The 18,302-nt window shown below is 32.1% G+C and overlaps 2 protein-coding genes across 2 annotated transcripts in view; one reads left to right on the top strand and one right to left on the bottom strand.

Moving 5' to 3' along the window:
- Nucleotides 1-5,116, top strand: part of LOC117105351 (poly(A)-specific ribonuclease PNLDC1-like) — a gene marked incomplete in the record, with an annotated part of 55,456 nt that extends 50,340 nt beyond the window's left edge. The window contains 2 exon segments of the mRNA XM_033246474.1: nt 752-805; nt 4,654-5,116. Of these exon segments, the coding sequence (XP_033102365.1) occupies nt 752-805; nt 4,654-4,676 (77 nt within the window).
- A 2,734-nt stretch (nt 5,117-7,850) lies between these two features.
- On the bottom strand, nt 7,851-10,078 carry LOC117105257 (melatonin receptor type 1B-like). The gene has a single exon (XM_033246348.1). The coding sequence runs from the start codon at nt 9,989-9,991 to the stop codon at nt 8,774-8,776; it is 1,218 nt and encodes a 405-aa protein (XP_033102239.1). The 5' UTR covers nt 9,992-10,078; the 3' UTR covers nt 7,851-8,773.
- Nucleotides 10,079-18,302: the final 8,224 nt, after the last annotated feature.

The following is an 18,302-nucleotide window of genomic DNA, read 5'->3' as shown; positions in this document are numbered from 1 at the left end:
CATATATACACATATATATATATATCATATATATTATGGTACTAATCATAATAGCATATGGCAATTGCATGTACTAGCTCTATCACACGTTTTTGTTTTACAGTACAGGTCGGTTATTATTTTATTAATATACGTATGCTAAAAAGCTGAAATAATGGAAAATGGCAGCCATTTTAAATTGTAATAGCTAAAAAATGTGTACAATATTTAGTTAACTGTTGTTGTCATTGTTATGAGTGGATTTCCAATTCAATACTGCATTTTAATGACATAAATTTACAATATTAGTGACAATTTTAGGAAAAATTGGCGGCCATTTTGAAACTGCTGGTAACCCCCCTTACGTATGAAAAAAAAAAATGTCGCACATACTTTTTTGATTTATATATGTCTACTCTACATCGTATCCAATTTTTTAAAAATATAGCAAAAAAAAATGCAACCAACCAAAGTTTGCTGGACTATAAATTCATCATACCAAGTAGGATTTGTGTACTGAATGAGCTATAGAGTCCAGCAAGTATGCTCTCTCAAAATTTGTATTAGGATCTTACTAAAAATTGCCTGGGATATAGAATTACAAAATATTAATAACTGAAAAGGCTATAGCATTACAAAATAATAATGCTCTGAGAGGATAGAATTACAAAATTCATCCCTGACAATTGTGACAAGGGTTAACAACCAAAAATACCAATAAAGGTTTGAAGAATGTTGGAATCATTGCTTGTTTTGATTATTGTTATTTTAGGTGAGGAGAAACATTATCATGAAGCTGGTTATGATGCCTATATTTGTGGATATGGTGAGTAATACGCTACCTTGTATGCTCTCATTAAATTGACCCTCCCACGGGTTGAACCAAATCATTGAAAAGCTCATTGAAAAGTATAAAATCACAAAAATCATTAATGATTACAAGCCAATTAAACATGTGAGATAATTTTGATAATTTTGGCGTACGTAGTTTAATTTATCATTAGGTATACGATTTTATCAGTTTACTACCATTATTCATAATTTTTACTATACTGTAGTATGACAAATATACTTTCTGAAATATGTTACGAAAATGAAAGTATATTGTTCTGAAAATACTGTATAGTGAAGCACAGGTATATCTACTCCAGTGTTTTCATGGTACAAGCAATATGTGTAGTTAGTAAATTTTATTTTTTTCGACACCAAAGTAAATGCTCTATTTAGGCAGGCACGGCGCTAACTATAGCCTTAACATCAGCGCTGATTCAAGCTGCTCCCCAACAAGGGAGTGGTTGATATAATCAAGTCTTTTCTTAAAATGGTTTTGTGTGTATTCTAAAGAAACCATTGCATCTTTTGGAAGAGTAGGAGGTTACCACGATGCTAGGGATCATTTCGCTATCATTGTGGAACTAAGTAAACATCTGCGTTTCTGATACTTTGAATGTTGGCGTCCCTGTTGTTACTCATTAAACCGATTTTCTTGGAAAAGGTGTGAGTGCACCTTCACCAGACATTTGATCACTTTCCTCCATTACTTCCCTCGTCGTGGCCACTCCTCTTTGCTTAGTTTCCCTACAGTTCCCCTTTCATGTCCACTTGTTTCTCAAACAGGATCTTGACTTTTTGTGCTAATCTGAAAAGTTTTAATAGATTCTGACCTAAACAGCAATAACTTGATTTTATTATACACCATTGGCTTTGAATATTTTGTCTCTCAATTCTCAAAGAACACATGTGGCAAATAATGAACCCAATGAATGAAATTATTTAATATTTTCTAATATAAACTATATTTTTATCTCAAATATTTTTAATCATAGCTCTGCGTAAGTTATGGTAGCAGTCATTTTAGACATTCCTTCTAAGCCCTCTTAAAGCTAGTGTGCGTGCCATATCTTAAGCTGGTTTATATTTGAGATAAAAGATTACTTTATGTCACGTAAATCTATAAATTTATTTGGTTTATTTTTATTATAAAAATAGTATAAACAAAATTTATTAAAATAATTATTGCAAATAAATTTTTAACATTCCAAAATATTTTTAATGAAATAATTATTATATAAATATAAAATTAAAAAAGGGAATTTTAAATATGAAAAGTATGAAAACATAGAAAAGAGTATACAAATACAAAGATAAGTAATAAGATTAGTAAAAATCTGAATTTGATATGAACTTACAATACACTAGTTTACCTGCAATAAAAAAAGATTGTTAATTAATGAATTAATGAAGTATCTGGATCAGTTCTATTAAGATTAGTTCCTTTGTAATGCTTGTGTAAACATAATTCCAAAGAGATTTATTTTCCACGAACCTTAGGTATATTGATATTTCCCTTTGGAATTCGGATCAAAACTATTCAAATGGCAATGGTGAGCAAATCCTGAAGTACCAGGAAGTGTTTATATTAATCTGCACAAAAATATAAACCAATTGGTTTTTAAGGTGTTTAAATGTCTGGAAACAAACACGCAATATAGATTTATATTTTTAATGACCTTCAATCAATTGCAGTATATAGATCAGCAGTTTGTTTCGTACAGGAAACTTGTTACACTTAACAGCCCCATTTGCTCAGGTATAAGACAACTTTTGAAAAAGTTGTGAAGATATATCAGTTCCTACAGAAATATGTTAGATGCTACTCAGAGAACTTAATATTTGTATAAGAGTTACACATAGAAAATAATGTTATAATAAAACTATGTACATTATTTTTAAAAACTGAAATCGAAATTTAGAATATAGAACATCATATAATTATTTAGAATTCATTGGAAACTTAATAATTCATTTAGAATAATGTAAATAACTACTGTGTGAGTTTACCTAAATGTAGCATTACTGTATTGTAGCCAGCAACAAGCATGAATTGAACAAAATGATGATCAACAATACATTAATTCTCTCTACAGACTTTTATTTGACAGAAATAATCATGTGACATGCTTAATAATTGTCATGATGACATGACATCATTACCATATACACTAGGCACATCATGACTATATATATGGGCATACAGCAATTTTTTGTCAAGTAAAATTTGATAATCTAGACAGAGCTTTTAACCAGAAAGGGGAAAGTAGAAATATTAACAGAAATGTTCTCTTTAATGCATGAAAATCCTTAGTATTAATTGAAGACTTTTATTATCTTCTGTAGCTATACTATAATGTCCTACTTTAAAACCCTATTCACATGTATGAAACATATTCTGATTATTGTTTCAATGATTGACTTTTTATGATATGGAATTATTTAATTAACACTCCTTGATGAACACTTGAGTCCCCTTTAACATGCATTAAATATACTTATCTTATGTTTTTTAATGACTGGAATTAAACCTGTGTTCACATTGGTACTGTCATATACAGACCCAGCTAGCAAGCGACGTTGACCCGACGTTGGTTGAAGGTCGAAACGTCAGATATCCGACCCCGACGCTTACCGACGCTTGCCAACGTTTACCAACGTTGGGCCAACGTCGCTTTGCTAGCTGGGGAAAGTCTCTTAAGACCTTCACACGCATGTAATAATATATTTCAAGTGTCTGAAATTTGACCTCGATACACCAAATCAGGATATACAGTATTGGTTTTTTATTGTCCTTGATGAACTTTCAGATGCAGTTGACTTGCATAAAATAAACTTCCACTTTTGCTCAATTTTCACACATATCATACCATTTCAAATAATAGTATATGTGCATATTATGTTTGTTGTGTTTATGTTGCCTGCAGTGCACTCGATTGTATAATGGGAGTGCCCCCCCTGAACTATACTACCCCATGCAAAAAGCGGACCGGAAAACTCGCACTTGGCAGAGGCAATAAAAAGTGCTGTCCAATTGCCGACAACGAGATTACTCTTCCCCTAATATTTTCTCGCCAATTTATTAGCCACACAATTTTGATGATGTATGACTTGATAGAATTTTTGTATTTGTAAAGTATGTTTGTACATGTAAACTTGTTTTGTCACAAATTTCAATATAGACTCGGACTATGACAGATGCAGATTTTTCATAATCGCCACAAATTCTCTTTGTTTCTCATTGTCACATGATTGAAGAACATTTTTAAATTTACACCAAAGAACTTATCAGTTGGTAGAAGTTAGTACAGTAGTAGTAACAGCAGTAGCAGTAGACAGATGTGCAACTAAGTTTTCATGTTGATTTATTGTCTGAATAAAACATAGTTATAATAATCAGTTGTTGCTTGATGTATTGCTAAGTCACTATCTGCTATAATGTATGTGATCAAATTACATGCATTACTCTGCTTTGCTGTTTTTTGGGGTTTTTCCCTCATATCTTAAAGTCACATTATGCATCACCTTTACCCATTCTGTTCTTACCCTACTGGGGATCAAATATCTAGTACTTAAATTTCAAATTCTGGTGAGCGTACTTTCATACAAGAGCTGCTTATATTTGGAACAATCTTTCTTACATTCGTAATACTTGTGATCCCTTTCTATAAAAAAGATGCCTTTATTTATTCAGTACAGTAAATCCTTTCTAATTGTTTAAAAATAACTAACATCTAATTATTTATTTTGTTATTTAAGTTACAATATTTCTGCTTTCTTTTTTTATATTATAATCTGCTGTATCATTGATTCTAAATTACTTTTGAATTGAAAATATTTCAGGGATGGTGCCAGGATTTGCCTGAGGGGGCCGATGAAGTGTGTTTTTCTTCCTGACAGTGGGGCCTGCTCGCCCCGATTCCTGTTTGTTATGATTGAATGTTTAGTCAAATTTTCCCACAATTTTGCTGATTCCCCAATGAGAGCGTAAGTGGGCTTGGTGTGGCATCGCTCAAAATCCCTTGGATGCATATCCCCCAAAAATTACGACAGTTATGGATTTTATTATCTATTACAGAGTACTAATATGTAAAAAATACAGTAGGCCTACAGGAAGGGGAACATATAGTATTGTGTTGTCCTTTTTCTTTGTTCATTTTGCATGTTTTTGATCTTATTCTTAACAACTGTCTTTCATATATCAGTACTGTACTTAAATGTTTTAATGTTTTATAATTTTTAATTTTTAAATATTTTATATGTACCATAACCAAGCGAATTTCCTTTTGGATAATAAAGTATTTTTGAATTTGAATTTGAATTTGAATTTCTTCTCCCCGATAAAGTGTGTTTTTCTTCCTGACAAGGCGGTCAGCTCACCCCGATTTCTGTGTGTAATGATTGAATGTTTAGTCAAATTTTTCCTTAATTTTGCTAATTCAATTTTTTTCTGCAATCCTTTTGTAGACCACCTCCTTCAGCCATACTCAAGGTCAGTTCCGCTCAGATCCATCCTCAATCGTCCTCCCCCTTCAATCTCCCCCCCCCCCACTACTCAAGGTAGTTGCTACATATTACTACTCCCATAATTATCTTTTCAAAATGTATTGACTTGCAGATATATAAGAAGAAACTTATATAGGATAAAACAGCTTTCTTTCTTCACTTCAGGTAAAACAAACAGAAATATATGAGGCCTTGCCATTCTAAAACCGGCATACTGTTACTAATTGTTAAACTGAGTAATTTACACATGGACCAATCCTTTTCCCCTAAAAATATAGTAATTAGCAATTTTTTTTTTATTCAAGTAAATGACCCATCACTTTTCTTATAATGAGGAGAATAAGAATATATTAAAAAGCCAATTTCCTTTTATATTGTAACTGATTCTAGTTTAGGATAGCCAAGCCTCAAATATGCAGTACTGTTCTGTCTATGAAGCAAAAGAACAACATTTTTCTGGTAATAAATAGATAACACATTAGATCCGGTTTATTTGTACATAAAATTTTATTAACATATAGAAGGCTTAAGAAAAATATTTTTAGTGATATAAAAAAAAACCCTTAAAAAGAATGCAAATATTGCAATGCCTTATTTTTCAGCCTTGCTAATACACTAGTGAATTGTTCATTTCAGAAATTATTAAAATGCCATTTGGTGAAATTCAAAAAGCCCACAAAAATTCAATTAAACAAATTGTAAATTTAAAAGAATCAAATACGTAAATAGCTTTCAGTAAAGCATGAATCAGACAATTTACATTTTACTACAAAAAATATTAAATTGATTAACAGCAATTTCTGTTAATTGGTCTGGGAAACCTTTTGTTGTACAAATGCAATTTTTGTTAATTGGTCTGGGAAACCTTTTGTTGTACAAATGTATATTTGAAAGCTTTCACTCTAATTTTAAATTGGAAGTCTGTAACTTAATTATATATATATGAAGTAGGTAGAGGCACAAAGAGGATAGGTAAGGTAAAGAACGTAAGGTAAGCAAATAAAATATTGAATTTAATTTGTCAGGCTTTTTAGCTCTACACTGACAGTTTCTAAGCTTTTAACTAATTAAAATCAAATCAATATGATTTTCAACACTTGAATGTGTCAATCACAACCATTACTACTTATGAAAGATGTTGTCCAAAAGATTCAGTTTTCTCCGGCTGTTTAACATGCATCAAGATGTTGGGCTCCTTTTTTTCGTGAAATGAAACGAAAAGGGAAGTATTACCACAAAATAGGAGACGCCCCATTAAGAACTCATTAAACATAGAACAAAGAAACAGAAATTGTTTCTTCGCTTTGTGGGTCTGTTGAATGCAGCACACTTTTGATAGGAATGCCTGTTAGGTTCTTTTAAAGATCGCCCTCTAGTTTGCGGTAGTAATTTTTTGAGGTAGGATTCCATTTCAGAGAAACCTGGAGAGTCGGACCACTTGCATTTCCATACTCTTTGCTTGCTTGCTTACATTTTAGCCTCTGCTTGTCAATTATGTGTATGAATTAAGACCTTGCCATTTTTTTTCCTTTAGTATTGTTGTATTTCAGTGTTCTGCCTTTTAGGGCTTTTAGGGTTTTCTGCAAGATTTTAATCGCTTATATAAAATGGTTATTGAAAACATGGTTAAATTTTGCACACATAAACGAGAGCCAAGCATATAAGTGGGTAAAACCATTGTTATTCTATTATGGTTTCTTGAGTAGAAACACATTTGAAAAATAACCTGTTATTTTTCATTGTTTAGGAGAAATGTGGACTTCGCCTATCTTTTAAGTTCGTTATCCTAAAAATGAACAAAATTTGATATATTGAAATTTTGAACCATAATGGTTTACGTCACTCCTTAGATTTCTCTGATATTGATTATTTCTCTGATATTGATATGTACACTATACAAATTCTAAGTTATTATCTGCCTTTGTTAAATTTGTATTTTAATAAAAATGGGATCATGAAAGCATGGAAAAATTATATCATGTAAATCCATGCACAGAAATTTGATTATTGAGAAAATAGACACAAATGAATGCCTCAAGTGTTATTCTTAAATGACAGTGTGCACTATAAAATAAAAAATTGCATTATACAGTATTTTATAGAATATGTAGAACAGCTATTATAAAAGTTTTAGCTTGCAGCTAATTGATTATATGATATAGAGAATTACAATATTTATTAATGATGTCATCTCGATGTGTTTGCGTCTGGAAAATATCATAGGAGTGAAGTTTTGCCCAACCTGACATGTTATCATACTGAATACTCATTATATTCTGAGATACTTACAAAAACAATGCAAACACACATCAAAATAGCATTGCATCTTATATCCACAAACTAGAATATGTTCATTGAATCCAAACTCACCTAAGCCGCCAAGTGTGGGCGATATTGAGATCACCGATGCAATCCATACAATAACACAGTGCCAAATAGTTCGCTGCGTGCTGTAATATTTCTGTCTCTTATACACATCTAGATGTGTATAAGAGACAGGTAATAAAATGTCTAATCAAACCTACTGTTGAACCACATATTTTTGTTTTAATTCGCTCTGGTTTAATTGCGATTGAGCACTACGCTGATGATTTGCGACTCGTTTAATCATTTTACTTATATAGATTTGTTTAATTTATTCATTTGTTCTGTTATTAATTAATTAATTTATTTATTTATTCATTCACTCATTCAGTTACATATTCATTTATATTTTTTATTGAATCAACAAATAAAAATTATTATTAATAGATTAAAAATTTGACTTAACTATGTACCTCATTTAAACCCTATGTTCAATATATTTCACTTCAAATATTATTACTGTGGAAAAGATAACTATTGTAGGCTATTATTCATTTGTTTATTTTTTTTATTTAAAATTAAAACAAAACAAGGATGACATGCAAAATTATGAAGTGTTTTTTTTTTTGGCATTGCTTTCGCTCTGTATACCAAAGAAATATAGAAAACAGATATAAAAAAATTGACTTTTTCACTAACTACCTTTATTGAAACTCTATACAGTAGTAGCATGAGCCCACATTCACAATCAATAGGCCTATTTGTAATCTCATGCCTTGATACAATCACCAGTGTTCAATAAGCTTCTTGTGTAGGCTATTTGGTATGGTTAACATTTAGTCCCATTACCAGCAGTTAATAGGTAGTTTTCGCCGCACGACGTTAAGCTTAACTTTAACATTAGTACCCAACATGCAGCACGTAAAATCCTGAAATTAACGTACTCCGCAATGCAAGATGAATAAATTATGACGTCTTCCGTTAACGTTAAGGTTAACGTCGTGCTGCGAAAACTGCCTGTTATCCCCGCAAATATCCTGAAAACTCTTGATTGAAAGCTATTTCAAATGGAGTTGTAAGAAAACCAGGCAATCTCTTTAGTCCAATTAAAACTTCAAAAGATTTAGAAATCATCATCAGTCCCAGAAGCCACCTATATATGCGTTGAATCACCGTGGGAAATGTCATCAACCGCATTCCCAAAGCAGTGTCGACATGTAATGATACGCTTGTACGCTTTGCGGAAATGACGATTCCGCCAGGCATATATGAAAGGGTTGATGCTGGAATTGGCCAGTGCCAGGAAAGCAAATGCCTGTACAACCCCATCTGGAGTTTTGAAGTTTCTATCAAAAACAACTTGTATAACTGTCGGTGTCCAACATATCATAAACGTGAGTAGCACGATGAGCGAAGTTTTTGCTACTTGAATGTCGCGCGTACGTGGAACTAATTTCATCATTGACAATTGGCTGCGTAGTTTGCCGAGTTTTCTATTGTTATCATTTATTGTCCCAGCTAAGCTAAGTTTTCTATTATCATTTGTTGTCCCAGAAAAGCCAAGTTTTCTATTGTTATCATTTATTGTCCCAGATAAGCTAAGTTTTCTATTGTTATCATTTATTGTCCCAGTTAAGCTATGTTTTTTATTATAAATATCACTTGTTGACCCACTTAAGCTTATCTGGCTTACCGTACTTGCTTTGCGTTTAGTACGATTAGAACTGTTATAGACTTCTTTCCAAATGTTATAATAGCAAAAAAGGATTGTTGAAGTAGAGACAATAAAAATGATTATCATTGTAGCAATTTGACACTTCCAAGACTCATAAGTAATCTTATATCCACAAACTAGAATATGTTCATTGAATCCAAACTCACCTAAGCCGCCAAGTGTGGGCGATATTGAGATCACCGATGCAATCCATACAATAACACAGTGCCAAATAGTTCGCTGCGTGCTGTAATATTTAGCATAGAGTTTATTCTTCACTATACAGAAGTATCTGTTTATCGATATAGCTAGGAGGCTTAAGACGGACGCTGCCAGTACAATGCATGATATTCCGCCAATCGCAGCACAAAAGCGATCTGCTAACGGCCATTTGCGGTGAAATAACGCTAGTAAGTAAAAGGGACAAACAAACGTGCAAATAACTACATCAGCAATAGCCAAATTCACAAGGAAATAATTAGCAGTGATCCGCAGTTTATTAGTCCGGAGTATTGCAATGATTGTCAACAGGTTCCCAAATAGTCCAACAATGCTTATGATGATTAAAAAAGTAATATGGCAGATTACACCAACTTTTAGCTCTAAGTCCATACTGCTGAAAGTAAGGTTATGATTATGATGTTCTGAGTCTCCCATTCTGTATGAAGACAGTATTGTATTACTGTGTGAGGCCCAGGAGTAATTGCTGAGCAATGGTGAAAAACAATGCCTTATAAATGTTGATAACAATCCAGGAAGTTGCTGTCGTCATCTATTTATAACCTGCCCACTTTATTCTTATTACAATTCATTGAGGATCTTTTTTCATCTTCGACCAATAAAAATGCACCATCAGTTGAAAATGCACTCTGGTGTGTTTCTTGTTAATGCTTGCTCGCATTTATATGTTAATTATCGCTGAATTACAATGCATGGTAATTTTTGTATAGCTAGAAGCATGAATTATCCTGATTGGCCAGCAACTCCTATACTTACCATAAACTGCTTTTTGTGAGTTGTTTATTATTAATCTGGTTGTAAGAACTATACATAGATTAGTACTTAAGACTCTGCATTTGAAATCCAGGGTCTTTGTGCCAATTCCTGTAAAAATACTGTTTTCTCCCACACACAAAACAAGTTCATTCCTTAAGCTTATACTTTGGTTTATTAAACAATTCATATATCGTAATGTAATTATGACACTCTGGTATTTTCTGGTAGATAAAAACAATTATATTTAATTAGGCATATAAAAATTTGAATATATATATAGTTGATCTTTCACAGTTGAATGTAAATAGAGCCCTGAAAATGCTTGATAAAGATAAAAGACGTAAGCCACCTATTACGCTGTAGTATTATCACTCAGCTGGTAGGCTAGGCAAATGCCATGTCACACTAAACTGTACAGATCATTCCTACCAAATGCAATCCATTTATTAAATGCCTTATTTAACGGATAACTATGTATGCAGTACTAAGTGATCTTAACGCATATTCTCTGTTCATTATATAATTTATCTTATTTATAATATACTTTATTTTGTCTTGTATATTTGTTTATGCCATATACCTTGAAACTTGTAATTTTATTCAAATTAATGCTAATATAACTTGTCAATGCATTTACTCACTCATGCAATATTTTTATATTTGTCATATCTTTTAGTCTTAATGTTAATTATATATTTATATTCTGTTTCATTATGTTTATGTAATTTTTAGTGTTTGCGCTATATAAATCAATCTACTATTATTATTATTATTTAAGCAACTAGCAAAACAAATTTCATTGTTTACTTATTTGTTAGATGACAATAAGTATTCTTGATTCATATTTCGCGGCATAATTTCCCATACAGAGAACACAGAAAGATGTTTCTGTATCTGTCAGTATTACTTCTGTCTCTTATACACATCTAGATGTGTATAAGAGAGAGATATATATGTATATATATATATTTTATATATATATATATATATATATATATATATATATATTGTTTCCTAGAATCTACCTTAGTTTATTCTTTACATTTATTTTATTTTAAATTCTTTTATATTACATATTAGATATGTCATTGTTTCAACAAAATCATTTCATAAAACATTCATTATATATGCTCTTGAATACTGCATCATTAAATATACACCATTTTCACTAAATTTGAAATAAAAGTTTCCGAGAACTTGGCAACTACTAGGGGCCATCCAGAGGCTGAGACATTTCGCTGTATGTAGTTACCAGTGTTTTTCTGTGCTCTGTAACTAGTGCTCAACCTTGTAGTTGTACAGTCCTAGATTAGTCTTTGAAAACAAAAGTGCCAAAGCAAAAAAAAAGAATATATGGATGTTGAAGTACTCAAAAAAAGATACATTTCTCGAAAAATGAAATATGCTCAGACTAGGCTGCTGGATTTTCCCCAGCGAAAAGTTAGGAGAAGTTGGTGGCGCTGTTCCAAAATACTGATAAAATGGTGTATACTTGGCGATTTGAAGGTTAGCATTCCTTCATTATATAATAAGGTTATTAAAAAAGTCACAGTACTGTATTGAACCAGGATACTAAGTAACTAGGCCTATTTTTTATTCTTAATTGCGGAACTGTTTTATTTACACCATGTAAACTTGTTTTTCTTGGAATGGAATCCCTAATCTTTAAGAACAGTTTCTGTTATTTCTTCAACAGTATTTATTTTTCTCATGGCTTAAATAAAGTTCAGATGAACTTAAGAAGCATTGTGGTGAAAAATTTGACTGTTCCTCTTTTACAGATGTCATGTTTTAAATGTAATTAGAGGTCTTCCTCTAATTAAAGACCACCTCCAATTAAAGACCACTTTTCTGTGGTCCCAATTTAACAAATGTCTTTATTACATTTTTATTATCCTAATTAGAGACCAAAGCTGCTAAAAAGACCTTGAAAAATCCCCATTCCCAAATGTGGTCTTTAATTGGAGGGAGCTGTATTACTATTCGACTCTGAAGCCTTCTTTATTGAAGAATGTGGTAATGAGTGTTGAGTAGATGTACATGACGGTTAAAGCAGGGCAATAGCAAGACGTGCAGCCATTGAGCCGATGGACCTTTTCGGGTTGTCAATCCAACTGAACAACTGAACAATTTAAACAGGGCCACAAATATGCGCATGTCATGTTTTTACACGGTCGTTTTGTGGGACCTTAGCAACAGTATCCAAGGGGCGGGGCTTAGCGGAAAGGTCAATTTAGTAGTAAAGTTCACCCATAGTTCTTGTGGTAGAATAAGTAATAATAATAATAATAATAAATAATAATAAGATTTATAAAGCGTACAAATCCACTGCAGTAGTGCTCAAGGCACTCAAGACTTCTCGGATATGGAATATAAATAGTCGTTCACAATTATCAATCATTTTCACAAGTTTACAAACAGTGCGCTTTGTACACTTTTACATATGCATGAAAGTGTTGATTCAAAATAATATGCATTATTTAGAATAATAGATTTTTATGACTAATTATAATGTAATCATGTATATGATATGCATTTTTAAGTAACCAAGCACAGTAGGCCTACTTTAGTTGACTTCACAAAAAATGGAGAATGGTTTTGCAAAATCAACATTTTGTATGTACACTTTCAGAGGGGAGAGAGGGGGTACCGAAAAAGAGTACTGTTGGTACACTTGTAAAAAAATGTTGATAATTGTGAACGACCCCTAAATCATACTGAACTGTTACATTGCATTTTTACAACCATGAAATATATAAATGCACCTTCTATTATTTTTACCTCACGAAGTTGTATTTGTCATAATAATAAGAATAATAAAAGTTTATTTTGTCTGCTCATGCTTAGGTGCTCTTGCCAAAAAAATAATGTTTATCTGCCCTACTCCTATGATCTTTAAAAAAAAAAATATATATTATATAATTATTATTTTTGTTATTATTATTACTGTATTATTATTATTATTATTATTATTATTATTATTATTATTATTATTGTTATTATTATTATTGTTTGTTGTTGTTGTTGTTGTTGTTGTTAATGGTAATGAAAATATAATTCTTTTCATTGATTCAAGATTCTTTAATTGTCTGAAAAACTCAGAAATTACATTCCACTGGCAGTGTTACAAAGTGTTAATAACATTACAGTAATAAATAAAAGGTAACTAAGGATATAGAACCATTGTTGAATTTATCTTTTAATGTTTTAAATTTCTATAGTCTTTATTGATTGTTTCGGTATGTTTCTCTCGATTTTTATTTTATTGTATGTGTTGCTAAGCACTGATCAGTCTACCCATGGTAAAAAAGAACAAATAAATATTAATAAAATAAAATTAAAAGAAGGTATAAGAAAAACTCCAGTCTGAGCTAAGGGTATGAAATCAGAAACTGTACCTTCTTGTTGTGAGAAAGAAACAACAGTACACAATTGTTTTAACATATAAAACAATTTTATTTCTAAGATATTTTTTTCTGGCACTCCTGTGGCCTTCATCTGAGTAGCCTCGCATCTGTATCCAAATTAATACACTTGTCCTTTGCTAATCTAATTTAAATTTACAGTAAGTCGTACACAAACCAAATATCAACAAACAATTTATAGAAACTATACATAATCATACAATATACCATTTGTATTTCATTTATTAATTCAGATAAGTGCCTTGGAGTCCCAAAAGCAGCAAAATAACCATGACAATAGCCTGGAGCCCCATATAAACTAAGCTTCACTGCATGCTTAGCTATAATACAAAAACATTCAAAAATGTAAAAAAGTAAAAGGTGAAGATAAATTATGATATACACAAATTTTACACACAGTTAAAAAAAATGATGAAATTACATAAAAGAACAATAATAACATTTATGAGTCAAATAAAAATTGTTTTACCTGTGCCTTAACAAAACTGTGAGAAAACAGAAGACAGCAGAATCTTTGGGTTCAAACTGAAGAGAGGACTAGATAACAAGGAAACGATGGATAGTTGAGAATTTGAGACAATTAGTAAGAGCATACAGATGTTTGAAGGTGAGAGAGTCGGGGTAGTGAGAAATAATAACAAGATTATCAAAATTAAACTAAATACAAACAGCACTAAAATATATAATAATAAAAATATAAAATAATAAAAATATAAACTTTAATTGTTATATTACAGCTCCACTGTAAGTAAAACTGCTGTTTTATATTTCATTTCATTTATTAAAAAAAAAAAAAAAAAAACCTCTGGAACGGAGTACAGTAGTGCAAACATGAAATATAACTTAAATTTTACAATTTATCTGTATAGTCAGTCTTAGGTTTTGGTATATAACTATAGCACTTGATCGTGTATCAAGCTGGTTTGTGTTCATGAAGTAAGTTCTTATGGTACTTGGGTTTTTCATTGTTTATTATGATTTTTTTGTAAATCATTTTTCTTCATTAATTTGTAGTTCTTCAATAGGATTCATCCATGCGATACAATAGGAGACGCTTTATTGCAATTTTAGTAATTGCTATGGTGTAAATTGGACTACGTATCATTCACTATGCTCTTAATGTTATAATTGATATATATTGTTGCCTACAGCCAAGCTAGTGCAATGAATATTTCATTACTAGAACATCATCTCCAGCAATTTTCCGGTCAAAAACTGTCATGTATAATATACAGTAAAGTTATTAATTCAACCATTCTAGGAATTTACACAGAAAAGGTGCTTTTTTTTGCTCCAACAAGCCCCATGGAACTTAATTTAATGATAATATGTGGCTGTACACTTTTCTCTCTATGAACTTCCCAGAACAACAGGAAAAAACAAGACCAGGATATAATGTGAGGTCTCACTACAAAATGAGTCTCATCATTAGAAAATCAAAAAATGAGTTTATATTATATTTTGGTAGATCGCATTATTAGCTTTAATTTGATATTTGAATGGCTTCCCTAGGATAAATAGATCCAGAGATTTAAAGTTTAGTTGTATGAGAACCAGGTTTTGAGAAAATCAGCCTCAAAGATAAACTAACCTGTACAAATAATAGTACTAGAATTACAGTATACACGCAGAGAACACTGTTTTAGTAAGAAAAATTCATTTAAAAAGTACACAATCATAAAATATAGGTATCAAGTTATTTAAAAACATTAAAATAAAAATCTTGTAAAAATGTTGCCTTTGACCTATTTTGGTGAATATCTCAATATGATTTCACCAACGATGCGTCACATTTTGTGCTGAGACCTCACATATGGTCGAAATGCAAAAAGCAGAGAGAAGAAACTGCACAAATAAAGTAAAAATAGAAGGTAGAGAGTTTGTTTAGTATGAATTATTAAAGGTGATGCTTAAAAACACTTGTAGCTCTTTGTACTTCTCAGAACAACTGAAAAAACCAAGACAAGGATATATGGTTGAAATTTAAAGTAAAGCAGTAGGGAAGAAACTACACAAATAAAGGAAGGTAAAAATAGAATGCAGGAAGGTAGAGTTTGTTAAGTATGAATTATTAAAGGTGGTGCTTAAAAACACTTTTGGCTCTATAAACTTCCCAGAACAACTGAAAAAACCAAGACAAGGAAATATGGTTGAAATGTAAAGTAAAGCAATAGGGAAGAAACTACACAAGTAAAGGAAGGCAAAAATAGAATACAGGAGGGTGGAGAGTTTGTTAAATGGTGCTTAAAAATCAGCAGTAGAACTCTTTTGAACAAATTGCAAGAGACCGAAGTTTCTGGGAGATTTGTTTAAATAGGCTTTCTTAGCACATTTTGTTTTGCTGCTCTATGGTGATACCATTCGACACTGATTCCTGTGAGACAATGATTATGATGTGATAATTCAGTAGTAAAAACATACAGATTCAATAAATTTGCTGGAGATGGGTTATTTTCCGGGAGATTCTTGTACAGTTGCATGCAGTAGTGCGGGATGCCGTCCCGATTTCCAGTAGACCTGGGACCCCTGTGGCAGTGACTTCCAAAGCTTGGGGCCAACAACAGAAAAGGACTTCTCTCCAGATGTCTTCAAATAACAATGGAGGCATTTGGATGGTTGTTGTGGGCCTTTTCCTTTACATTTTGCCAAACAGGTGTGATGAGTTCCGAGATATAAGGAGGATTAGAATGTTTCAAGTCCTTGTAACATTCTATATATATATGTATATATATATGTACTGTCTATATATATGTATATGTATATGTATATGTATATATATATATATATATATATATATATACACACTTAAGCATGGCGGGACCGCCAAGCTTGGGCGAAAAAAACAAAATTAGTGCCACGCTTAGGCAGAATAAGTGAAGGTTACGCCATGCTTAAAATGTTAGCGCCATGCGAAAAAACTATTTATTAAGTATAGTTTATTCAAAACATTACAACAATAAATATTAAAGTGTCGAACTACAGGCAGTTCTACAATATTTCTACTTGTTCAATCGAATATCGTGAGGCCGCACCGCATTTAATGCAAGCCCAACTGCAGAATCTCTTTGTACGCCGCCTGTGCGTGTAGGTAGCTGTGAACTCGGGAGGAGGTCCCTGGTCAGCTAGTGGATAGGGTGTGTTCAGTATTGTCATATGTGACGATCGCAGTAATCACCGAAGTGTCCAGTTTTTTTTGTTTTTTTTTTATGAACGGTGATTGATAAAACAACATTTATTAATAGAATCTACGTGGATTTCATGTGAAACACATTTTTTTATACTGAATCTCGCCTATTCAAAAAGAGAAAAAAAACATGGTAAGGCTAAACCATTGCCCACCCTGTGAAATTTTACTGACAACTCATGATAATTAATCATTATAGAAGAAATTATACCGTGATTGAAAATTGACGGTTCTAAACAGGCCTGTATTAATTATCCACATGGTGTTATCTTCAAACAATGCTCGAGTGTTCCTTATGGCTGTGCACAACGCTCGGCCTCAAGAAAGCTGATTTTTCGTATTTAACAGCGACACCACAGTTCAACGATCAGTTAGTTATAACTAATACTTCAAAAGTAAAGCATATTTTGTTTTTAATATGATGAGCTGTTTTCTATATCTAAATTTTGATACTCAACCAAATATACATGTCTGATTCGGAGGACATGCCATTAAACTCAGGCCTAGACAGTACTGCCTAGAAGATTGTGAGTAACCAACCGCACATGTATAACAAATGAAAAAATAGGCACATGCTAGACATGATTTTATATTTATACCAACATATAACATTGACTAATGTCAATGTACCCTCAATGTTACGATCTTTATTTTTGAGATCTCGAAACATGATAATTAACACACGCGGCAGGCCATGTTGGTCAGTTCTCTACTACAATGAAAAATATCGTCGGATTTTGGTAAAAATATAATTTATGATATAAGGATGAGGAAAGTGAGAGAAGGAAATGATATATCCCTCCTGACTTGTTGCTCTGCACACTGCATCATTACCCAGATTGTTCACTGGACTGTGGCCTTATTTTCTGCCCTAAAACATATTGGAGAGTGACTTTTGAGGAGAGGAACTGTTCTTGTGAATTGCCGTACATAGGCCTACGTGATGGACTGCAATCAGAATACAACAGTATTTAAGTTGGTTCCCATTATTTTAAAAACTATTTTTACACAACCAATAATTACCACTTCAAAGTATTGAACGCTTGTAAAGTTGCCCTAGACCAAGGTCGTTATACATGGCGACACGATTCGATATTAAAATTTATTGTCAAAAACATTAAGGACCTCAGAAAGTCAGTGAAGGTATATGCAGACCTGCCTGGCCTTTCTGTAGCTGGTGGATAAATTCCCCCTAATATATTATGTACAAGCCTTAAGCCAGACATATTCTAAATTGATGAATCTAACAGGGCAACTGAGACAATTGACGGTGCCACTAGAACCAAAATATAACAAGGCACATAATTATAAATGTAGCAAATACGACGACATCATCAACGATATCAAAGATAAAGGTTATAAA

Source organism: Anneissia japonica, unplaced genomic scaffold (assembly GCF_011630105.1).
Source record: "Anneissia japonica isolate Jap-2015-1 unplaced genomic scaffold, ASM1163010v1 scaffold287726_len2788222_cov184, whole genome shotgun sequence".
In the NCBI taxonomy this organism is placed as follows: Eukaryota; Metazoa; Echinodermata; class Crinoidea; order Comatulida; family Comatulidae; genus Anneissia; species Anneissia japonica.
This window is presented reverse-complemented; position numbering and strand designations above follow the sequence as displayed.